This window comes from Odontesthes bonariensis, chromosome 6, assembly GCF_027942865.1.
Source record: "Odontesthes bonariensis isolate fOdoBon6 chromosome 6, fOdoBon6.hap1, whole genome shotgun sequence".
Taxonomy (NCBI): Eukaryota; Metazoa; Chordata; class Actinopteri; order Atheriniformes; family Atherinopsidae; genus Odontesthes; species Odontesthes bonariensis.
This window is the reverse complement of record NC_134511.1, coordinates 20,291,642-20,318,186: the sequence shown is the minus strand read 5'-3', so window position 1 is coordinate 20,318,186 and position 26,545 is coordinate 20,291,642. Positions and strand designations below refer to the sequence as shown.

At 38.5% G+C, this 26,545-nt stretch overlaps 1 protein-coding gene across 2 annotated transcripts in view; it reads left to right on the top strand.

Annotated features, from left to right (window-relative positions):
* frmd3 (FERM domain containing 3) overlaps positions 1–26,545 on the top strand; it is a 57,749-nt gene that overhangs the window by 10,536 nt on the left and 20,668 nt on the right. The window contains exons 2-7 of one of the 2 annotated variants that reach the window (XM_075467813.1): positions 10,917–11,021; positions 13,169–13,211; positions 17,880–17,958; positions 21,853–21,950; positions 24,505–24,628; positions 25,875–25,962. In XM_075467813.1, coding sequence (XP_075323928.1) covers positions 10,917–11,021; positions 13,169–13,211; positions 17,880–17,958; positions 21,853–21,950; positions 24,505–24,628; positions 25,875–25,962 — 537 coding nt within the window. Of the gene's footprint in view, positions 1–10,916; positions 11,022–13,168; positions 13,212–17,876; positions 17,959–21,852; positions 21,951–24,504; positions 24,629–25,874; positions 25,963–26,545 lie in introns of both variants that reach the window. The other variant, XM_075467812.1, reaches the window with a different exon arrangement.

Here is a 26,545-nt window from a genome sequence, read left to right as displayed (position 1 = left end):
AGTTACTGGATTTATTCAAATAGTTTGGGTTGGCTGACTATTTGAAGCTAAATACTGACATTTCGGATTAATTTATCATTCTGTGAAAGCCTCGAGACATCCATCAAACCCACTTTAAGGTGAAAACGGGTTGGTCTTACTGTGCTGAAGTTCTGCTTAGTCAGCTCGGAACACGGCAGCGGCCACGCGGGGTCCGAGGGGATTTCTCTTCCGCTCTCTGGGCCTTCCTGGCTGTGGTGGCTGACTTTAGCGGACTTCTCAGTTGCTTCTTTCACCGGGAAACCGAAACGATGGTGCCGAGGACTGTGGTTAGATGATCGAATCTTCTGGCTGTCAGTGGGTCCGTTGCTTCTCTGATGAAGTGAACTTAAGTTCACAGAAGATTAATAAAAGGTTGCTTGGAGTTGGCTTTCTTGGTAGGAAAAGGTGATGATGGCGTGAAACAGCGGAGGTTAGGACGTGCGACGTAGAAGGACATGGATGGCGAGGGACGAACAAAAACACGTAAAACGTGCATCTTCAGAGTATTTCAATCTGTTTCTTTGTTCGGGTCTTTCTTTCTCGTCTCCGGGGTCTCACTGGGTTCTGGAGGGTCTCCTCCGGTCGTCCGCTGCATCGTTATCCACACGTCCTTCCGTTCTCTCCTGAGATTATGGGAAAACTCCCAAACTCTGGTGAGCTCTTCTCTTCTGCTTAAACCATCTCCAAAACTCTCTGAGCAACTGTTCTCTGCTCAAATCTCCTTCTGAAACTCTGGGTTGGAACCCTTCTGGAACAAGAGGCAAGAAGCAAGAGAGCAGACGCCTGAAGCGAGCCAGCAAACGAGAGAACTAGAGAGAGAGTGTTTTTCGCGGGTTCCGGGTTTTGACTCTCGGAGGCAGGGCCCACACCACTTTCTCAGCCAATGACATGCCCGAACTGTGTGCATGTCTGCCCGGGTTTCTGTGTAAGGTGATCTGTGCTATATGGGGATTTCTGGATAGAACAAAGAAAACTCTTATTTCTCCATTACTCCGTCTCGTAGAACATTTGTCTCGGTGATTCTGAAAACACCACATCTTGTTAAGATATGCAGATTAAAGATATAACATAGACTTGTGATATAAAGACATCAAAATAACACACATGATAAAGACAATTATGACTTTCAAAATTCAGATGAATATCTATGAAATCGTGACATATGAATAGTGAACCACACAATGTTAATTTTCTGTGTTAACAATGGGGACACCAAACAAATACCAAATAGATACCGAAGGGACATCGTTAGAAGTTAATAGTTGCATATATCTTGTCCATTTTACTGAGTCCTCTGGGATTTAAATGTTCAACTAATCAACACTGCAGACCACTAGGGGGCAATGTGGTTCCATCAGGCAGGTTGGGCATTTTCCACCAAAATCAGTTCTTTGTCAATATTTAAGCCAGAATCGTACAAATTGTCTCTATATGCGTCTTGTGATCAAGCTGGAAACCTGAAAGAAATTGTATACGGTTATCAAACACATTTAATATAGTTTTAAGATTCGACTAAAAGTGAGTCTAATGAAGTCTTCTCAGTTCGTATGTAGCCATCTGGTCGGTTTGCTGGTGAAAAGGGGTGTTAAAGTGTCAACTTTCGAGTTATGGTCCAGATAAGATAGTAAGTGTCCCACTTTCCCAAGAGTGAGTTCTTTGTTCGTTAGAGTCTATCCCAATTTTTATTGCAAGCGTCTGTTGCGAGTTCGACTCCCCAAAAGCTCTTAAGAGGGTAGAAGGTGAAGGTAAATTAGGCAGTTTCTGTCTCTTTTTCCTTTGTGGAAAGAAAATGAAGATCTGGTTTATATCCACATACGTAAACATCCCCCACAGGAATGTTGGTTTTGTCAAAGTTTGAAAAACTCTTAATCCACACGGCACTGTGACTGCTACACTTATCTTGACTGTTGCTTGTTTTTAATCATTTTAATTCATTTTAGCTATTTTATTTGTTTCTCTTGATATTCTTTTATGTATTTTTGAATGCTTCTTTCACTCCCTGCTGTAATGCTTTTATTTTATGTAAAGCACATGAAATGTTTTGTACATGAAATGTGCTATACAAATAAATTTGACTTGACTAGATTGCAACTAAAGTGTATTAAAGAAATATTAATTAATGATGTAATCTATCTAAAATCTCCACAAGATAAATCTTCAAAAATCTTCAAATCTTTTTTTGAAGATTTTTTCCTTGATTTCCTCTAGCTCACCATGAAAAATACGAGCCCCAGGAGTGCTGAGCACACCCTGGAGCTAGCCCCGTATAAAGCCTTGTGCTCCCAGAGCTAGTGGCTTATATCTTATAGTTAACTTACTTAAGCGCCCATTCAGCCAGAAGAAAGCAAGCAAGTCTTTTGTTTGGTTCTATGGCTTGCCGCGTGCTTTGGCTCATGGTCTGCCTTGGGTCTGTTGTGTTCTCCAACTATCCTGTTCTTACTTCTCCTCAGCTTTCTAGCTGATATGTCTTGTGACACCTAAAAACATCTCATGGACACGTTAAAAAGGTTAAAAACCTTAAAAACCTTAGTTTCACTCCATTATAAAGCCGATCCTTGTCCACTTTGACTTCTGTTTTTTCCACAGCAGAGCGGTCCTCTCTAAAAGACCAACAACAGCACCAACATGCCCAAGAGCAGTGCACAGCTCAGATTGCTCCACATATTTCTGCAGCAGCCCTGAAGTGGCAGCAAAACGCTATAACATGTAGACATGTGTTTACACAGCGAGCCTGCAGAAATATGTTCAGACCCTAAGCTGCTTGGATTTCTGAGAGGAGCTTCCATGTTGTGGAGAGGCAGGTTATTGGCATGATCAGCCTCTTCTTAACCAGTCTGGGTGAATACCTTTTATCCGCCGCTCACTCATTTGTGCAGCCATATAATCTTTGAGGACTGGATCATGCTATGTGTTTGTTGCTTTTCATGTTCAGACATGTTAATGGATATCTGCTTTGAAGATGGTGATTGTTTCTTGTTCTGGGAGGTTGCTGTGGTCTGTTCCCAGGTCCACCAGACACTTGGAATTGGCATAGTATGATGCTTCCAGTATTGTTCAGTCTCAGGTTTTAATTGATCTCCTCTTTTATTCAGTTGCTCACAAGAAAAACACTTCATTACAGGTGCAAATTGATTTTGTCCACAGTAATTTTAAGCCAAACAGCCATGGAGTTCAAAGCTTACTTCATTTGCAGATGTTTTTTTTTTTTTTTGTGAATTCCCCATAGATGTAGAAATAAATGTTTCATTGCATGTGGCTTTTTATACTCAGCAGGATGATGGTATTCTATTTTTCCATCTTCAGTTTTGATGCTTGGCCAGCATCTGGACTGAGCCAGCTGTAAGGATGTTGCTTTCCAGAGAAAGAAATGGTAGCGAATGGATATACACATGCTCAAGCACACATGTCCAAGTGCACTTTGCCTCTGATAAACTGAAAACATTCCTTGTTGCAGTTCTATTTAAAGTGTGTGTACGCTTCTGTGTGTTCAAGCGAGGCTGAGAGAGGAGCACTTTGCTGTCATTAGGTGAGATCATGTAGAGACATGATGACTGGGTTAATTTTTAATGCCCAGCCTTTGGAAATATGAAATATGTATTCAGTCCTTGTTGGACAAGACATAGACTCTTCATATCTGTCTTCCTTACTGTGCCTCTTCCTCTTTCCTGTGCTAGTCAGTCTTCCAGTTTCTCATTTATTCACTCTGTTGTTTCTTTGCTTGGTCTTTGCCTGTTCTCTCTTCCAGCCTCTCAGCATGTCTAGCCCTGTTTCTCTCTCTGTCTGCTTTTTCTTCTTGCTTGGCATCAGTCCACCTCTCTTCTCTCCATCAGAGTCTGCCCTGAGAACCAGACAAAGGGAAGGTGTCCTTTGATGATCTGGATAGAAACAGCTCAGCGTAACTTTTTTTACTCAGTTTCTTCTATTTTTTTTCTTCTCATCGATGTCTGTTTGTTCTCAGATTTAACGGCTTAGTAACACTGTTGTCGTGGATCAGCTGAAAATCCCATAGAGATAGAGACAGACACACCAACACACAAATACTGGAGATTTGCAGCTTTCACAGGCATAAGGCTGCCTTTTTATTGGATTTATACAAACACACACCTGATTTCTTCTCAATTTGTGAGAACACATCATTGACATGCATGCTGAGGTCTAACCTTGTCAAACCAAAACAATAAAACCAAGTTTTAACACTCAAACAGTTCCACTCAAGTATAATGGGGATCACAGATTTTGGACCAGAGGAATACAAAAGATAAAAGTACACACACAAAGACACTCACACCCCAAAGGCAGGTCAACATTGAGATACATGCAATCAAAGCTGCATCCTGACTGACACACACTTGATTTAGTTAGTTATGTCACTCGGATATAAGGATCAATTTGAATCAGCCGATGGGGACATGTTGTCTCTGATATCACTGGCAGCTGATTGTTGCTGCAGTGATATAACAAAGATCACAGGGAACGTCAGCCCAACTACACTGTGAACGTTTTTGAATCCAAGGTTCAGGAGGTTGTTTAAAAAAAAAAATGAACGAGTCATTTCATTATTTTACATATAACAGCAATGCTTTATTCAAGTTCAATTACGAACTTCAGTTATGAACTTGAATAATGCTGAAATAATGCATCAATCATGATGATTTAGGCTAATACATAAATTAATGTTAGAATGTCAGCACTGATAAATGATCAAGTCACTATGATGTTTGTGAATAGACCAAATATGCTGCACTTCAGTTACGTAAAGCTTTCTATCAACATCCCTGAAGATAGAAAAATATTTTTAAAACTATTTATTGATATGTTTATCTTATATCTACATCTTGTGCAAATGCCTGCATCGGAAACTTGTTTGATTTCAAATAATGCTTTCATGTGTCTGTAAGAACAAGTGCAGTAAAAAGGTATAAACAGAAGCACGGCTGTGAAATGTAGTTTTAATTCGATTGCAAATCAGGGGTTGCTAAAGGCCCAAATCAGTGAATAAACTTAACAAGCCAGTTGTGTTGGGCCAGATGCACACATTCGTCCCGGTATGAGGTGGAAATGGAAAAAGGGCCAACAAAATTAACTATAAAACACACACAAATATTGCTCAGTACGATAGTGATTGTGGGTGCTGTACATAACTGCAGTCGTGTGCCGTGCGTCATGGCTGTTGAAGACCTCTCAAATGAGACTTTAAAAAGATAACAAAAAACAGGCGATTGTTCTGAGTTTGTGGCACAAGAATTGTATCAGAGGCTTCCAGGGAGCTTTTTCTAAGTAAACAACAGACATACCATGATACATCTGCACATCTATGTCTCCCTCCTGATCATCTCCACAGAGATGTATACTATACAGGCTGTGCGTTCATCCGCTGCAGATAAAACAGGAGTTATCGGTCCTCTGCTGTAGCCCCAATGTGCCCTGCGAGCTGATGCAATGTGCCTTGCGAGCTGATGCAGGTTTTGGCTGCTGGTATAATATCTGACCATTTCTTTATTCCTCAGCATGGTCTTTTGCTTTCAACTTACAGAGGTGATTGCTTGTAACCGTTTTAATTCAGCAGTTTTTGCTCTGTTCATGTTTACAGAATGGAGATCACCAAGTAAAACTGATTTCCTTTTTCAGAAACTGGGCTTCTTTTCTACGATTGCTTTCATTATGCTTATGGAGTTGTGACGCAAAGACAATCTTGATATGCAAATAGCAAACTAGGGGAGAAATTGCATCCATTCGTGGCTAAAAATGGGAGTGGAAATTAGTGTTGTACCCATGCGAATAGTTTCTCAATGATTGAGATTTATAAAAGAGAGCCATAAAGCTTTATAAATTCGGCAAAAAGAATGTATATGCACATATTTATCTTTACGCTTACTCACAGCTTTAGTCAGAAATCTACACTTTTATGCATCTCGGCCCTGGTGTCCAGAAATACAGACAAATCCAAGTGATTAACAATGTTGCTCTGCTGTCTGTTTCTTAAGAGGTGATGACAAAATGTCAGTGATGTGTTCAAAGCTTGAACAAAGGTGGGTACATTCTGGCTGGTCCATCTCAGAGCTACAGAGCTGCAGTGACAGGCTTGTATGTGTGCCCACACTCATGGACAATTTACAAACTCTAAATAACTTCAAATGTGTGTCTTTGGACTGTTGGAGGAAACTCTACAGCTGTTTTGCCGGTTCAAACCCAGGTTCTGGCTGTTGAAACAGCTGTGGTGACCACTCCAGTGTCAATTGTCTCCAACACCTCCAGCTCCAATGCCAAGCATGCTTCAACCTCAGTGTTTGCACCGATCACAGATCAAACTGAGGGATTTTAACTAAAATGTAATTACTTACATTTTGATTAATCATTTTTTAAATTAATTATTTATTAATTATTTATTAATTTATTATTACTTGTTGAAAATCACTTCCCAGCACTAAAAGGTCCCATAAATACATCTTGCTGTTGCGGTATATGTAAATGGTTTGTGCCTGACAGTAACTGGGAGTGGTGGTCAATTAAATATTGAAGTTGAATGTGCTCCGTGCAGTGTGTTTGTAGGATTAGTCTACACTGTGTGAACTCTTCCGAGTGCAACACATGTTTCATTTTGAATTTTTCCTTATTGTTGGAGGCAATGACCTCCAACAATAAGGCAACCTTACAGCTGTGTGTGTCTTTTATGAATATCCCAAACCTGTGTTTTGTTTTGTTTTTCCACTTCAATTAACTTGAGTTAATCAGGTGTGGTAAATTAACACATACAGTCATTATTACCCACTGGACGGCTTCTGTTTCTACTGGTTTTGAGTTATTGCTTTGATTTGAAGAGTAAATATGCTCCTTTTTTTTGTTGACAGTTGGAGCCTAACTCAACAGCAAATTTATAAGGGTGCCTTATTCATCATATCACAGGAATCTATGTACATTTAAAATGATAATAAAATAAAGATTACCATGAACTGTTCCACTGTGTATGCTAATTGCACAACAAGATTGTGTGACTGTTCTGCCTGGAAATGAGAGCCAGTTGGGGTTAAGAGTTGAAGGAGATTAGAAAGACAGGCCCAACCTCAGATCATGTTTCAATGAGGATAAGTCTACAGAGAGCAAATTATATTTATTGAGAAGGTCAACTAAGAAAGGTGCTGCTGCTGGTGGTTTAATTGGTAGCCTTGTGGGAAATGGTTAATTGAATCTTTACAGACATCAGGAACATCCTAAATGTCACCAGGAGAAGGGTTGAAAAACTAACAGATCTAACAGCAGAAGTATTGCCAGCCATCACTGCTCATCACACCACAACAACCATCTTTTTTTTCCCCACAACCACAAGCTACCCCAGCCTCTCACCAACTGCACACCAGTCACAGCGGGGCTGAGATACAAACCCTGGTTCAGGTAGGGGGTAGAAATAAAAGAGGTAAAGATAAGTAGGAATGGGATTCAAACCCTGGTTCGGGTAGGGGGTAATGAAAGTATAGAGGGTGCCAGAGGTGGAGGCAGGACAAGACACACTAGCAGATTCAGCAGACAAACTCACCTAAACAGTCCTACAATCACTAAAAATGCCAGCAAAAACAAAGCCATACAAGCCAACTCACCTAAAATGGCCACCTGGTTTCAAAAGGCTCACATGGGCCACACCCTCCACTTAAATACATCCTGGATTTCTTCCTCGTCTCTTCTAAGAGTCTGTTTTCCCTAAGGGCTCCCCCTGCTGGGCCCCCAGCTACTATTGCTTCTTCTTATCCAAATCCACTGACTGGACTTTACTGCCTCATCTGACACTTCCTTCACTATTTTCCTCACACTCTGTCCACTTACACCCAGCTCCCTCAACAATGAGACAACAGACTTTGCAAAAAATCCTCTACATCCTACTTCCACTGGACATATCCTAACTTTCCATCCTCGCTGCTCTGCTTCTGCCCCCAACTCCACATACCTAAGCTTTTTCCTTTCACCAAATGTAGACATTTTTAAATCCAGGTTAAAAACATTTCTCTTTTCATGTGTCTATGCATGAAATCTGTGCGGTATTTTTGAACTTATCTAGACTGTTGCTCGTTTTTAAATTCACTTTAATTGTTTTATTTGTTTCTCTTTATATTCTTTTATGTATTTTTAATGCTTCTTACACTCCCTGCTGCAATGCTTTTATTTTATGTAAAGCACTTTGAATTGTTTTGTACATGAAATGTGCTATATAAATAAATTTGACTTTGACTTTTCATATGCTTCTGCTATTAACTCCTCCCATGGAACAGTCAGCTCTATGAAATAGACTCTCATTCTACTCCTAGACCACAAGACTATATCAAGCCTTAAATTTGTAGAGGCTATTTCCTGGGGAACAACAAGCTTATTTCCTAAATCTATCTGCATCTCCCAATCAGAAGCATCCTCTAAGCTGCCTTGCCTCATTATTGTCTTTTTAACTTGCTCCCCCTCTTGAACAAACTGAAATGCCACTTACACATATTGTTTATAGGCATTTTTCCTTCTAACTAAGGGAATTGTTCTTTTAAATGCTTAAATGCTTTCTTGTGGCCGAGCACACTGGACCTTTGACTTTTTAACAAAGTCAGCTGATGTCAGTGAATTACAATGTGATGCATTTTAGATACAAATGTCTGACTTTAGAGATAGGATGTAACGCCAATGACTCATGCTAATGTCATTAGCTTGTTTGCTGACAAGGAACATAATTTATCAAGTGCTGCTGTTGTGGCAGGCACCAGATAGAAAGGAAAATAGTGGGTGCTTTTATGGTTGAATCACATCGTTCTCAATGATCTTCAACTCAGAGTAAATTAGAAGAAAGAGAAGTGCTGTTGGCAGAAAACATTAAGTACCTTTAGCACAAGAGCAATGTGTGAAATGTTTTTTTAATGCTGCTGAATACATAAGAGAAACAGTTAGCAATCAGTTACAGCCCACTTGCAAAAAAATGTGTTGTAGGTATATTCAGTTTGATTAAATTAAATAATACTTTATCAAACACCAAAGGGAAATGATATAGCTACAGTATATAGTGTTATTATATAATGCTATTGTTATAGATGGATAACAAAATGAAAAAAAAAAACAAGTTGAATGTGTGGTTGAAATCTTCAGAGATTGCCTTGAATGGATTGGGGCGTTGTTTTTGCAGCTTGGCAACAACTTGCTGATGATGTCACACACTGCGTCATTTGGTAACACAGGGGAACAGAAACTCACAGCCAACATTGTTCAACATCGGGGTGTAGAAACGTTCAATCTTAGTGACTTATCCAGGATTACATCATCTGGATAGATGATAGACCTAGCACCTCTACATCTGCAATCTCTGTCTGTCCATGTAGTCTGAACGCTGAGTAGAGAGGTATTAGAGTTGCTCCTGCAGCCATGTCTCAATGAAGAAAGATAATACTGCCTTCCTGTGCTCAGCCATTTTATCTGCCAGTGATCTTACACTTTCCATGATGATCAAAGGAAGAAATTCTTTAAATTTTCTTTCTCTCCATTTTGAAAAGTGCAAAAATGTCAAACCCAGAGATCTGTTGCATGAAGGTCTGTGAATTAGCATCTTCAGCCATTGCTGGGCCAGATGAACAGTATCAAAACATGAAAAGTGGGCATCTTCAGCCTATGCGGAGATGTATAACGCTGACTTGTTGAAGAGTGAAAAACTTAAACTGCATCTGTGTTGAGAGCAGAGCAGAGCAGTAAAACCAGTAACAGTACAATTATTGAGACTTTATAGAAAAACTGCAAAGTGTTTCTCGTTGCACCAACACAGCTGTTTCACATTCTGTCATACGACCAAGTGGTCAGTTGCTAAGGAGACATCTTCCAGTTTCATGGTATGTTGATGTTGCTATTGGCGTTTTTACTCCTTTTAATGACATCCGGAGGCTGGAGCCTATCCCAGCTGCCATTAAGCGAGAAGTGGGTTACATCCTGGAAGGGTCGCTAGTCCATCACAGGGCCCTTTTACTGACATTATGTGGCCAAAGAGATATCTGTGACTGTTTGTTTGTGTATGAATTTGATGATGTTTATATGAGTGGTGAGAGAATCACCCATGATCAGCCCCTTCTTAACCAGTCTGGGTGAATACCTTTTATGCTCACTCATTTGTGCAGCCATATCATCTTTCAAGACTGGATCATGCTATGTTTGTTGCTTTTCATGTTCAGACATGTTATCAACTGGATCAGTCAGCCCTGCTTAAATGACGACAGAATCTACCTCCATCAGCAGGTTATAGAGCTGTTATAGGACAAAAGGGAGAGACTAACTATGATGCATGTGATATGACAGAATGTCTTTTGAATATTGACAGCTGTGGTCGACAGGCTGAAGTTAAGAACGGGTCGTATAGTTATGCGTTAATGGGATGGACGCATACACGAATGTGCATCCTGACATCAGCTTAACAGCTCCCATAAATATGTTTACCTTATATGAGTTTGTGAGAATGAAAGTGTGTACACACAACTTACATACACAAGATATGTGAATGAGCATCTCTACATGATGAGTAGATATTGACTGTGGAGCAGGTGATGAATGCAGAGTGATTATTGATTGTTTTGTTTCTGCCCTGTGTTTAGGAACTGTAGAGATTTACTGGCATTATTGGAGGCTGAGTCAACGATATGACCACAGTAGCTATGTCATCACCAAGAGCCAAAAAGAGCTGCAGATGTAGTTCTTTCAATTAAGAATATTTACCCTGATGGAATGGTGTGTGCATCACAGGATTATTACCCAATACTGTATGAAAATGGGGCTGTGCTGTATAGCGTCTATGGGACACAGCTGGTTATGGGTTGTATCAAAGCTTAGATCAATGTGATGAATGCGGACAGATCCTGAAACAACTTACTCAGCTCATATGTTTCGTTGCTTTGCAGAGAGACACCAAAGGCCAGTTTCTGTTGGACCATGTGTGTAATCACTACAACCTGCTGGAGAAAGACTACTTTGGCATCCGATATGTAGATCCTGAGAAACAAAGGGTAACCATGACAAACACACACAAACACAGTCAAAGCTATGTTTTACTTTTTCACTATTCATATTAAGATTGCTACATCAGTTTTAATTATCCTTCTTAATCTTTAGCCATTTTCAGTAAAACGTAAGGCAAAAAAAAAGAAAAACATTTCCATCACAGTTTCTCAGTGACCAAATCAAGTCTTATTCATTTAAAAGTTACTGAAATGAATAGTTCAGATAACTTTTTGCAAATTTTAATTTGATCAACTAACCACTGGAATATGAGGACTAGAAATCCTGATTGAGCTTGACAGCAAGAATCAGATTTAATATTTTGTTTTGTAACTTTTTCTTTTCAATAATTTTCCTAAAATATTTCCGGTAATATGAATGAATCTACACTCTTACTGACTGCATGGACATCATGCCATCACAAAACAGGATGTTGAAGAATTCACAGTCCTTTCGCATTATTAGTGAGAACAGGCTTCTCCCAAAGTTGACAAAGGAAAGCATGAGGGAGTGCAGCTGCTCTCAGCTCTTCACTGGAAGTAGAAAGAAAAAATATAATCTGGATGTGCATTTTTATACTATTGATTCGTTACTTTTCCTTTAGAGACAAAGACAGGCTAATTTCTATTCTTACCTTTGGTCAGACTGAAAACCACATGTTTAAATGATCCATGAAGAAATCTGCTTTTTGTAGAGAGCTGTAGGAAACACGTTACGAAATTACGTTACGAGGCAGTTTCTTATGAGTTCACAATGACGAGAAAATCCATCTTGCCAGGCTTATCCGACATGACCTGGAGCAACATATGTGTTATTTTATTCTTAAAGCCTGAAGTGATGCATCAAAATTTTCATAGCACACTCAAGATACAATTCACAGCACACTTTTTTTTATACACGTTGATAAGCATGAGGACAAACTAAATATTTACAGAAAACACTGAAAGTTTAACTTCTCAATAGTTTTTTTTAATATATATATATATAGTTTAATCAGAGGCTGAGTAATGCAGACGGTTTATCCAATCGCCTGACAGGTATTCCTTGAAAGAGCCGTCCCTTTTGCAACTAAACTTTTGGAACAGCTTCCTTGGCAAACCATTATTTCTGTTCACACTCTGTATGACTAATCATAAAGGGGGTACAGAGTGCACACACACACATATGGTATAAGTATGCAAGACTAAGACAGCAATCAATCCTCATTAAAGGTGTAGTGAATGATCACGTCCCTGTGCTTGTCAATAGGACCCTCCAGGTTTATCTCCTTGGGCAGCTTGAAACGAGTCTGCTAAAGAAATTTGCATGAAAGCGGATGAATAAACACAGAGATAGAATCACACCTACAAAAAAGAAACAGTTTCTCTGAGTTAGCTCTGTCAAAATAGCCACTTTTAGCCAGGAAGCTGACATTTCAAGTTCAAGTGACAAATGATAACAAGACCAGTCTCCATATTTCAAACAGCCCACACACACAGAAGACCAAATGCTTCATCTTAGCTAGACTGCATTTAAATTCAGAGCAATATATTTTTCAGAAGGATGTAGGTACTGTATTCAAAGGTGAGACTATTTAGATTTCCCAAAGTACAGCAAAGTAGTAAAAGAGACTACAGTTTCATCAGTGAAACGTCTATTCAGTTTGTGTTGTGATACATTAGGATAATTGCACATATGTAACAGAGAAAGAGGGCAAAACTCTTGCTTACTCACTAATTCTTACTAAGAATACTACCTTAGTTAGATGAATCTGTTAGACATTTCAGATGATCCTCAGGCCTATAACCCTTAACCGCTTTAAAGCAGCTGCTCTGTGGCATCCTTCATCAGATGTGTTTCATGTACGAATTACACTATACAACAAATGCCAAAATGATCTCTTTGTTTCAAACCTTTAAATATTTATGACATTTTCTAATAAAGTAAGTCTTGATATGAATTCAAATTAGTTTCTAATAAAAGTGTAGCTGTTTTGCTCAAATATTTGAGTTTAAACAATTTGTCTTTTAACTACTCATCAAAAAACAAAGATAGTTTTCATTAAATTCACCCTCTTCTTATTTGCCCTGCTATTGCAACTCATCTGCCTTATTTTACATAACACTTTGTGGGTTTTTTTCGGTTTCAGCTCACTCTCTTTTTCCCTCTGTTTTAGCATTGGCTGGAGCCCAATAAGCCCGTAGTGAGGCAGATGAAGTGTAAGTGTCCCTTCTGCTTCTTTTATTACATCGGTGTGTGAGTGTTACACAGCATGCACATTCACTTGTGTATATTTGTGTATCAGTGTGTACTTTGAGCGTTTGCTTTCCAAGGGTTGTTTGGTATGAAAGGGTCAAGCTCTGAAAACACCACAGGGACTGTAATGCTGCCACAGCATCATCCAGACAACAAATGTTAAAGTCAATTGGCAAACACAAAATTCAAATTCACATATCTGTTTTTATGAAAAACTCATCAATGATTGAAATAGCTCTCAAGGGATGTGTAATACCGACCAATTGCATGAGGTTTTGGTGCCTTATCAGCCACTATTAAAGCTGGAACTGGTGACAAAGCCAGACAATGTGACACCTTTCCTCAGAAATGCCCCAGGGCGACAAACACAGACACAATAGATACAGACAAAGTGACAAAAGGAGGCTCTCTTAGAAGCACAAAAATGGCCTGTAGCGGAAATAAACTCACACATAAAGTGAAATACACAAACAAGGCACACAAGCTCAGAGACTGTATCTGTGGATATTTAGATATCTCAAGCTGTGTGGACAAAGTGAAGGACAGATATTTTTGCACATGTGGAAATTGGCCACATTAACAGCTGCACACAGCATCGTAGCAGACTTCATCTGACAGTCTTTGTTCTGAGCGTTCCTGAAACTTCCCAACAGGCCGGCATTTGTGTTTGTGTTTATGGGGGTTGATATGTGCATTCTAACAAAAACTAACCAAAAAAATATTTGATAGATGAGGGCCTACTCAGTACTGACTTATCACACCTCTGCTACCTCATATACTGCAACTTGTTGATATGAGAAAAAGTCTTATTATGATCATTTTCATTTAAAACAATAAGATTATGTAACTGAAAGCAATTTTAATTTCAAATAAGCAATTTAAAAACAAAAAAAATCCAAGAAATTTGTTGTAGAATATATATAACTAAAAACATCAGGAATCAAAGCTACTGATGCTGCCTCAAAGCTACCTTTTTGATACTGATCCTTACTTTTACCGTTTTACTATACATTTATAGCCTGGGAATTCCCATGCTGCTTTGCGCGCAATTTCATTCACACTGCAAAGTCAGCCTGGAAACCAAACAGAACGGGGGGGGGGGGGGTCAGCAAGACGATGACGACGTCTATGCGCGATACCGAAGCTTGTAGAAGTGTTAATCCAACATGGCAGCGGACACAACGTTACCGTTCGATGCAGAATTAGAAAGTGTTTTAAGTAGCTTAGAACGCAAGTTTACTTTTATTTTACTTTTTTTTCTTCTTTGTCCTCGTCGAATTTCTGTCGCTCTAACATACGTCATCTGGTATGAGTGATACAATTGGCTATGAATCGCGTGCAAAGCAGCATGGGAAGAACCAGACGCCATTTGCTAGACATTTGTAGCGCCCAATAAACGGCTCTAGGCATTCGTAAACCACGCCTAAAATACGAGAAAATGCACACCTAGTTCCCAGACCACCATCTCATCGAGATGTGGACGCGTCAGCCAGGCTAATACATTTAAGCATTTTTGTTTTACGTTTAGCATTATTTTAATGCAATATTTTTCATACAAACTGAACTTTTCGTGCTTTCCTGAGTTCAGTTACAAAACTTTTTAAAACACATGAACACAAAAAATGATAAATTAGTTAGCTTAGCTTAGTTTAAAGAAATAACAGTGCCTGTAATAGGAATGTAGAGGGGAGGTGGAGGAACTCACACCTGCATTTGTTTCCCATCTGGGACCATCACTTCTGATTCTTCATGTTATATTCGCATTTAATTTTCACCTTGATTTCATGTTGGATTTAGGCTTAGTTTAGATTTGGGCTTAAGAATAAAATAGACTTTATTGTAATTGCACACCAGGGTACAACAAAACTGTGGGCGCTCCACATAAGCTTGTGCATTGTACAAAAAATTGGTCAGGGTTAGGACAACTTTGTTGCATGTTTTGAATTCGACCATGTCACATAATCTACCACATGTTAGAAAGCCTATTTTCCTTGGTTACCACGGAGATGAGTCCCAACCCATCCGCTGATGACAAAAAATGAAATGAAACAAATCACCTTGTTGTCTTCGTGCTGGGTGTCACAGCAGAATTGGACAGTTTGTATCCATCTACGGGAAAATATTTCTCTGGGAGGTCTGAGAACACGTCTGCAGGAAGTCAATTCAACATTATTTCTGAGATGGAAGAATGTGGTAAATGTAGCAAAGAATTGTACTTCCAGTAATGTTTCTAACTTGAGAAAAAATAGATATGTAGCACTTTTTTTTTGCTTGAATGATGAGCATCTCACTTTTGTTTGTACAGGGAATTGTTGGCTATACTTTCTTTGTAAGCTACTAAAGGAAAATAGGGTTATAAATCTGGCTTTTCTTTCATGAAAATTGATTCACTTGGGGGGGTTTTGAGATTTTCTTCAAGGAAGACTAAACCAGGCTTCTAACAACTGAAAAAAAGAGAGATTTTGTGGGATGTCAGCTTTTGTTGTCCACTTTTTTTCCATGTTCTCTCACATCTCTTCATTTCTGTCCAGTCTCAGATGATTGCTTTGGTTTTTAATTTTTCTCTCTCCCTCCCTTTTAATGACTGTCCTGCTCTCTCTGTCCTGTTATAAATTAATAAAAGACCTATTAGCAGTGCATTTTGCCTCTGTGAGAAGACAGCAGAGGGAGGCTGCGGATATCATTGAAAACTGGAATGAGAGATGAAGGAATCAAGAAAAAGGGAGAAAGAGTAATAAAGGGGAAATATTCAGGGGGCTAATTCAGAATTATAATGAGACAGTGATGGATAATGTAGCTAAGGAGAGAAGTCAGATTAGTGAGCAGAAGAGAAAAGGGCAGAAAGAGGAGATTGAAGACGGTTTGATTTGAGAGAAGCTGACAGAGTGAAACAGGGAAAAGGGATGAAACGGGTCTGGAGTTGAATAGATCTGAGTTGCACTGACACATCACTTCTCCCTGTGGCAGGATTTACGCTCAAATTAGGTTTAAGTGTATTTGCATGGCTTCAGTTTTATGTTGTCTTTGTGCATCTCAGCTTACGTCCATTGGCGTGCATCGTATTTTTTTTGACTGTTTGTCTCGACACTATTGTGCCAATTCACTTCATCTCAAATGTTTTCAAAAACTGCGTCCTTGTTCCTTATGCCTGAGCAAATAAGCAGCTCAAGTTCTTTGGGAGTGGGTAGGAGGATTGCGACTTTCATATTGCTCAGCATGTATTATGTAGATGTGGGCTGTTTTTCATGGCTAGATAATACCAGAGAGGATCCTGCCATTAAAGGCAGAGTGCTGAGGGCACTCTGTGAAAATCTCTGGTTAAGGAATAGTCACTTTCTTCCTTAAAGATGTTAACTTTAGAATACTTATCAGAGATTTTTGGCATTTGTTCTATCATTTAATTTGAAACCATTCACGATAAAGCTACTGTGGATTAATCAGCTGTAGGCTTAAATTAGGAACACATTGAGTGAAAAAAACTCTAATTATTCAGTTTGTACCTTTTTTCTTCAAGCTTCCTGCCCTAAAATTAGGCAGCTGTCCCAGCATTGGGAAGTCCCTTTGGCGTAATTTTGTGATTGAAGCTAAAAAACAAATAAAAAACTTGCACCCAGTTTATTAACTTTCCATTTCATTTGGTTAGAGTACACTCACAGTTCTTTATAACTTACAACTTATAAATGCACAAAGTAACTTTTTAAATTTATTTCTCCTTGCTTGTTAAATACCCAGATGTTATTCCTGTGATCTCTTGTTTGTTTTTTACGTCTTTGAAACTACAAAATTTACACTGTAAATGACACACTATATTTTTGTGATATCAAAATGATAATTAATAATAATTTTATCTATGTATGGATCAAATCAGAATCCATAATGGAGCATTTGTACTGTGTGCACATGTCTTTTTTAAAGGAAAATACAATATTTACTATCTGATTGGCTGAAACATATTGTAAGCTTTAATCTACTCATAACTCTCTTATAAGTAAAGAGAAATGTCATTTTAGACACACGACAGGGAATAAGGGGGCGGTGTTAAGCCACTGCTGCAACCCTGCAGCCTGTTATTGACTGTGTGTTCTTCTGTGTGTTTAAGCACTTACGTAAGCCTGTGTATGTATGCTACTGTGCATATTTTAACACCATTCGAAGCTAAAATCCTCCCTGGCACAATCACACACACACACAGACACACACACACAGACACACACACACACAGAAATGAAATACTTCAAGACGCAGATCAAAGAAAAAGAAACAGACCCCAGCTCAAGTGAAGCGTGTGTCTGCAGGTCTGTGTATAAGTAATTACTGTAATTATCAAATGACTAATCAGTATCTGAAGCATATTGTTCTTCTTTTTTTTTGTTCCCAGCTCCTTTTTCTGTTCAGTTTTATATAATCCTCATTCCGTCTCTCCTTCTTCACTCTTGCCCTCATTCATTTATCTATCCACCTCTTCTCCCATCTCCCCTCTTTCTTAAAATCCCTTCATTTCTCTCTCATTTAAACTTCCTTTCATGTTCCACTTTTTTTCAAATAAGACCTATTTTTTTTCTCTTTTCACTTTCATGACTGCCTTCTCTTACCTCATCTACTCACTGTTGTGTTTATCTTGTCTTCAGCAGCTCAGCAGCCATACACCATGTGTTTCCGGGTCAAGTTTTATCCCCACGAGCCAATGAAAATCAAGGAGGAGCTGACCAGGTAAAAACCACCCCAGACAGGGATTTGTTCTTTTTTTTTTGTGAGTGATAAGAAGGGATGAATGAGAGAATGTCAAGAGAGAGAGCAAAAAACACTTTTGCCTTTGAGCCACCAAATTTTTTGTTAAAGCACTAAACTAATATGTTTTATTAAACGTGAGTTTTTATTTCAAGAGGAGACAACTGAGCACGGCTGGATGAAACTGAGTGAGTGAATTGGAGATGAATGAATACAAATAACTGCAAAAGAAAATGATAAAGACCCAATTTGAGGATCATTTTACTTCAGTTGATCACATGAAAGGTTTCTCTTCAGCTCTCTCTGGCACTGATGTTAGTCAAGCCAGTCATGAGTCATGGTTGGAGGCAAAAGTGGGAAAGGACCCAAACGGAGGCTGAGGAAACATGCAGGGGAAGAAAACACTGACTTTATAGTATTTGATTTGAAAAAAGGCCCTGCCAAGGCAGGAAAAAAAAAGAGCTAAACTGACAACTAACATGAAACAAAACTCAGGAGAAACAGCCACAGTTCTGACTGACTAAAGTGAGGTCAAAAGGAAAACCAAGAAAACCAAAAGACAAAGTCAAAACCACAACACTGAAACTCATAAACCATGACAAAACCAGGCTAATGTAATTTATTCAACAATAATTGATTATTCATTAATTTTCCATACCTGCTATTTCCTCTTCAGGGTTGCTGGGTGTTGAAGCTTATCCCAGCTACCATCAGGAGAGAGGCAGGGGACACCCTGGACAGGCCGCCAGTCCATCACAGGACTTATGAATTAGTATCAGCAATAAATTTTTCGAATCTGATCATACAGGAGCTCATTAGGAATGGTTGCACAGAATGCTTGATTGATCTGGTCTTTTTAATCAAGATAGTGGTTTTGATTTAATGGAATTGTTGAATGATTTAACTTTCACTGAATTTTCTTTTTTCAGAGATAAGTTTGTTTGTCTTTCTGGCTCGTTTTTTCGGCCCATGAAACTCAGTCAAAGTTAAATTATTACATTATTTGTAGATATATCAAGAAATTGAATATCTTTTGTTTGTTTGTGCAACAGCATGCATTTTTTCCACGTCAGTGCAACAACCAAAATTCTCAATGTCTCGTGTCGCATATCATGAATTCATGAAGTTTTCATGAACAAACTTACTAAAAATATATCCAGCCTGAATAAACCCCAAGATATTTTACATCATTATTACTGGGTTTTATAAATGTGAGTGTTAAAGTGTGGGGGGGAAATGATTGTGCACGTTACTTTTTTAGTGCTTAATCTTCCTCTTGCAAACCATAGCGCAAAATTTATCAACACAAGTCCTTTTGCAACTTTGAGTTTCCTCAGCCCTCATCCATGCACCTGTCTGATTAAATGGTTGTGTCTTTCTCCTCCAAAATCAGGGATTATCAAACTTTATATAGCACGTTCACAAGCAAAATACAGCTCAGAGTGCTTTACTAATCAATATAAAACATAAGCAAGGAATAAAACACAACATAAAACAGATTTAAGGTATGACCACAGTGACAAAAGCAAATAACAGCAGATAAGTGAAATGTGATAAAAAGAGAAATAAAACAATACAAAAGGGTTTTAAAAAAATATGTAAAAGACCCAAAAATAATAATAAAAGTTAAGGGAATTAAACAAAAGCTTTTTCAAAAAGGTAAGATTAGGGAGGTAAAAGTGTGAAAATTACAGATGGTAACAGGTTGACATGGTAAAACTCATACACACACACAAACACACATTAACACGCTCACTCTTTGCCGTCGTGATAATTAGGGATGCTCACTCAGCAGGAACTCTATTACATGTTCTCCGTCCCAAATGAGCTGTTAGGTCTTACAGAGTCAGCTTCTCTCTATCAGTCACAGTTTATCTCCTCCATTCCACCTTCACTGCATCTCACAGTAATCACCAGATTTTAGGATTTATGAGTATTTCTATATAGAAGAATAGAATAGAATAGAAAAATATGCGTTCCTGTATAAAACTTCACAGAGTTCTATTTTCTTAGCTTCATCTTCTGCCCTTAAATTCAGCAGCTCGATATGCCGGTGTTCTTTATGTGGGGCTTGAGTCCATTTCGGTTTAGTAGAGTGTGTCATGTCCCAATAAGTACTGTCACAGTGGCTTCTGGTGAGTTTGGAGAGGAAGATAAAATTGAACTGAGTTTGGAGCATCAGTCAGTGATGAAGGTTCCTAGAGTGAGGAATCTTTTTTCATCATGAAAATCCCAAAGCATTTTATCTAATTTGTTCCAGCTTCATGCACTCCAGTATGCAGGGTGTTATTTGAAGTTTGCCAGTCTCCTTCTAAACTTCAATTTCCCCCCAAATATCTAAACTAGATGAGAAAACATTAGTTTTGTGGATCGTATCCGTGCTACATGATTCTGCACCTCAAGTTTTACCACCGGTGCCAACATAGGCATCAGTACAGAGCATGTGTGTATTTCATGATGTATAGAAAGTAAGCCGGGGGAAGTCAGGATGGAACGAAGCATAGCACGATAGATTTTCGGGAAACTGCAATTCAAGTGTCTGACTTGCTAAATGACGTGTGTGTTTGTGTTTTTTTTTTTCCTTTTTCTAACATGAAGCATAGAGGATCTTTCATGAGCATATTTTACAAAAAGCATGAAACAATACAACCTTCGTTTTATCACATGTTTTTTAACCTTTTGGGTGATACCATCATCTAGAGGAATGGGAATTATTTTTAAGACAAAATTGGAGCACAGACAGGACGAAATAAGATAAAAGAAAAGGAAGAAGGGATTTGAAAAAAGGATTGGGGACAGGAAATGGTTTAAAGATCTTATTTAACGTTGTTTATTTTTATTACAGCTCTCTCTATATATACTGAATTAGAAAAGTTAGTCTGTACTCCACAGACGTACAGACTGAGGCTGATCCTCATGTCACAAAGATTCATTTAAATTATTTTATTTGTTTCTCTTTATATTCTTTTATGTATTTTCAATGCTTCTTACACTCCCTGCTGCAATGCTTTTATTTTATGTAAAGCACTTTGAATTGTTTGTACATGAAATGTGCAATATAAATAAATTTGATTTGATTTGATTTGATAAATTAAGAAAATTGTCAAAGATATTGTAACTATAAGATCGAGGTATGAGCTCAGGAAAGGAAATGAGAAAAAACACGAGAAGGATCAAGCTCTGTACACAACAAAGAAGGAAAACAAAGAGGAACGAAATCAAACACAGCAGAGAAAGTCGTGCACACATAGATAGTTTTGTTTTTAGGCTATTTGAAAAACCTTCATAAAGCTGCCGCCTGACTCTATAAATAAAACTATTTAGCGACAGCAGGCTTTTCACTTCATTCAATCTTTCATGCTTTCCCTCCGCTGCTTCTCTCTCTTCTGTTCAAAAGCAAGTTGAATGAGTCAGTTGACACAGTGGAGTGAGGTGCTGATAGCGTCTCATCTGGAAACTCATCTGTATCCAGAGCAACACATGTTCCAAGTTTCAGCATCACTGTCATTTTCTGTCTCCATGGTAATGCCAGACAATTTAGCACGGCAGGCGCATGCATTGAAGCTGTTTCCATAGTAACCGCGGTACCACTCTCTGCTGTATGCTGTCTCCATAGCAGTGCCCTTGTTTCAGTAATTGCCATAGCAGCACAGTCAGATTATTATTACTTTTTTTATTAGTGTGGTAATTAAGCTATTTTTGCCGAAACAAAAATTAAATGCACACTTAGCCGCAGTGAGAATAACTGTGCTGAAGTTTTGCTGCCATTAAAAGCCTCTCAATACACCAACTGAACCTTCAATTTGAATATCAGATGTAAAACAGACGTAAGGTGGCATTGTTTGTGTTCATAGAGCTCTGTGTGTGTTCATCCAGGTATCTGCTGTACCTCCAGCTGAAGAGAGACATCTACCACGGTCGTCTCCTCTGTCCTTTTGCCGAGGCTGCATATCTGGGAGCCTGCATTGTACAGGGTGAGGCCTGCTGTCGTCCTCTTAATTTTGGGATCAACTCAGTGACAGGGAATGTGTTGATGTTTCACAGTTAAATCCCTGTTAAAATTTCACAGTTAAAACGAGTAAAATGTTGTTGTTTGTTAGTACCACACTTTGTTTTTCCTGTGTCGTTTAACCCCACATCTTGATAAGCGACACTTCTCACTTCTCCGATCCTCTCCAAAACCTAACAACTTTTTGTTTCATTTGATTCTTTAATATTATACTGAAAAGTTTGAAATGTGTATGCATGACTTGCAAAATTAGCTTTAAAAAGGTTTGCTTTCTACCAGAAGAATATATACTTTAGAACAACAGCACTACACATTATCTGACCATTGTCACACCATTATTTTGGGCCCCGTCTCCTTAACCTCCTCCATTTCAAGTCATCGGAGTGGTGCTGTGATCATACATCTTAAAACACCAAGAGACGTATGTGGACTACTGGGAAAATGGATAAAAAGACGTTTGTTTGTTTTCTTCACTCAATTAGCAGCAACAGATACATGTCAAATCAAATTGCAGAGCCACTTGCTTCGGTATGGATTAAGAAAAGAATTAGCTGAGCTGTATCATATAAATGAAGCCTTCTGGCTGATGAACAAACCACTCTGTGCAAACATCCTCTCATTGGCTCATATCCCCCGAGTGTGACTGGCGGAGTCATCTTAACCCAGAGCGTATCTGCAGAGTATCATGGGCTGCTCTGATTAACGAGGAGAGGTCCCTGCTCCACTTTGTCAGGGTGTTTATAATAGAGCTGGGGAATACTTTGAGGATTATTGTTTAATTAAACTTCAGGCAGTTTTTTTTATTTGACCTTTATTATCATTGTTCATTAAGAATGGATTCAAAAGACAAATTAGTCAGACAAGAGTTGGTACTGGACTAAAAAAAGCAGGGTTCCATAAGGGCTATCTGAATTAACTCCTGTGAGTACTTTCTTCTTACAGTAGATATCGAAAAAGATGCACCTTCAAGCCTTTTGATCTGAGCAATGTGCCAATTTGCCGATGACACAAATCTGTTTAATCACATCTTAAAGCATTTTATTTTGGGAACTGACTTTCTTTCTATCTAATACGTAGAAGACGTGTTCTATGTACATACATATTATATTTCCCTGTTAATATAACAATTGTATAAATTCATGTAAAAGTAGTTGACCTAAGATGAAGCCACTTGAATCATGATTTTCATACACATATACATACTTACTTATACATGTACATACTTATATTTGTGTTTTGGTAACTAAAAGACTGCTGCCAGCACCACCCTTCATGATGATCTGATTATGTGCTAAATAAGCTTCACAGTATCAGTCAGCAGTCAGGACACATGCCTCTGGTGTGGGAAACGTAATGAGAAGTTCAACAAGGCTGGGTGGATTTTTTTCATTCATTGGCCTTTTTCCTTCGATATGATTGAGAAGAGAAGGAATTATATACTGCTCTGGGCAGTACTACTTAGATCACAGTGGTTGCTGCACTGACTTACTATTATTTATGACCACAAACCCTTTTACACCAGATTACATCATGGTGGCACTTAATCTTGAAGCTACATTCTAAACCTATAAAACAAGGCCATATAGCAGATTTTTCATGGTCCGTTGTTGAATTTCCCATGTGGAGACAGGTGAGCATGTTGTTGGAGTTTCATACAGCAGAAGAAACAAAACTCATTGAGTGCTGTCTATTCTTTCTGCTGTCGGCTCCTGATCGTGCTAATGGACCTTTTCACACAGTGTTCGCCCTCTTCGAGGGCAAAAAAAACGTCCTCTCATCAACTTAAACTCCACATCCCACCCCACACAATGTACAACGAAGGCACATCAGTATCATCTCAAAACGGACTGTATGAAGATTTTCTATGGTCTAAGCAACAAAAACAACACCCAAATCCAATCACAATTATAACTCTCTGCTACACTTCAGTTTTCCAAAGTTTGACAACTGATTTTCAATCTATTTCTATTTATTTTGTTATATGTTTACTTAGTTATTTTTTTAAAAATTTTCAATTATTCATACTGCAGTAATGTTGATTCCCTTCAGGGGGTCAATCAAGTGTTATTGAATTAAACTGAATTGAATTAACTTGAATTAAATAAATTAGAAAATTAGAGGATGGTATCGGGAAACGCTTTGCATTATCCCTACCACATAGCATGAGAACCTGTTTTTGGATAACAATTACTAGCATTTTTCATGCTAGGCCTGGCAGCAAAGACATCTTAATTATATTGTGTTTGTTTTGGCTAGCAGAGGAGCATTTGCTCACAGTAGCAACTTCACATCCATCCCTCTGGGGCCATTTTGCCGTTTGCTGAATAGAATTAGGCAACCCTTCTGATTTTCTGCTAAGCAAATCCACCTCACTGCAAGCTGTACTTACATATTGTGAAGCCAACAGGCAAACTTACTAAACTATTGAGTTATTCATTCCAAACAGGTATGCACATTTCCAGAATATGCACCTTTTCTTGAGCGCTTCTTGCTTTTCAATGTCCCTGGCTTCTTTACAGCTGAGCTCGGCGACTATGATCCGGACGAGCATCCATCAGACTATATCAGAGACTTCAAGCTGTTCCCAAAACAATCCCTCAAATTGGAGAGGAAGATTATGGAAATACACAAGAATGAGCTCAGGTAATAAAAAAAACAATGTTTTTTCTTTCCTCTAAAGTCTGGTGTGGTTATTTGTTGTCTGGAACAGGGTCTTTGTTATCAGTTTGATGCCGATGACAGGTGTGGATATTCATTCCTCTGATCTGTGTTTTCTGAACAGGACGCACACTCTGCTCTGCAGACAATAAAAGGCTGTTTGTCATTCTGAGTGGAAAGAAAACTCTGTGATGTACCTAGATATTTATGTTTAATTGGTTTAAACTGTAGATGGGCTGCATTGCGCAGTGTTGGTTTGAAATGTTGCCTCACATCCAGAGGGTCCCTGCCTTGAATTTCGGCTGGGGTCTTTCTGTGGATGTTTTCCCTGTCCGTGGGTGGGTTCACTCCAGATACTCCAACTTCCTGCCACAGTCCAAAAACATTTATGTTAGGTTAGTTGGTGATTCTAAATTCACCCTTGGACTGAGTGTAAGAGTGAGGTCCTGGCAACCCATCCAGGGTGTACCCTGCCTCTAGCCAGATGTCAGCTGGGATAGGTTCCAGACCCAGTTTGTAGATGGTATTTCAATATAGTGAACTAAAGCTAAAAACTCATTTGCTGTAGATTGAACAGGAATTATTTTTACGTTGAGCTTGGTTTGAACACCTTTCCTAATATTACACTTTTCTTAGACTGTAGGTGTACAGATGACCCTTGTTATTAAAGGGTTGCTATCAGCTTGTCTAAATAACAACAGTAGAAAAATGTCCTAGTCATATCAAGTATTCTGTTTGGACAAGGTAAGCCCCTGAATTAAAAGATCACATTTATACATCCCTGGGGATGTTTGTGTGTCGCCACTGACCGTCACACTTACAAAGATTATAGAACATCAAAGCCAAATCCTTCGTTTCCCACAACACAGAGCAAAACTATGCCAAGTGCCCTCCGTCTACTCTGATGGGTCTGACTGACAAGATTAGCAGCATGTGGATTAATGCTGAACTCTAGAGACTTTAGGCAATTTCTGTCAAGACATTTTATAATGGAATATACACACGACTCTATGTATGTAGACAGAAGTATGTTGTCAGTTTTGTGTAGAGTCTTGATGAGAAGCATTTCAACTTGCTAAATTTCTTGACTTTTGGCCAAACAGTTGGATTCAGTAAATCTAAATGTTTCCGAAGAATAACCAAAATCTTTAAAAAAAAGAGTTTGATAAGTGGATAAGCAGCAAAAAATCTTTTCAGTGTCACCTAAATGTTCATCTGTACTTCCTTTTAGGGATCAGTGTGCTGCATTTGCAGAGTTGAACATGCTCCAAAGGGCTCACAGTCTTGAAACGTACGGAGTCGACCCTCACCCATGCAAGGTAAACTTAGAGAAAGATATATCCCGTCTGGCTGGGAAAAGTTTCTCTGATCACAGTGAAGCAAATCTCCTTCTTAAGGCTTAGATTTTTCTTCATACCCCTATAATTTGCCCAATATTGTTGTATTTTGTTTATATTTTTGTGCTTATATATCATGGACCCTCTTTTTGCTTACTGTCTCTTACTCTCTGTGTACATTCACTACGAACTGTTTATGTGTATGAAATATAAAAAAGGACCTTGATATATCTTTTAACCATTTACCAGATGAGTAATCTAAATCATGCCTCTCACTGTTGTGAAACTTCTGCTCACAAATGCAATTGATAAGTAACTGTTTATAATAGTAAATGTTCATGATGAGCACATTTCTCTGTCATCTCTGTGAAGAAAAAGGTTAAACTTATTGTTGACACACGAAAACATAACTTTGCCATCATTATCAATTAAAGAAATATCCTCTTCTGACTCTTTTACCCTTTTCTAATTTACCCCTTAATTTGCATATCGGTTGATTACCCCAATAACTTATGGTAATTTATTTAATTTGATGGTTAAAGGTCTACAAAAAGTCGTGATATGT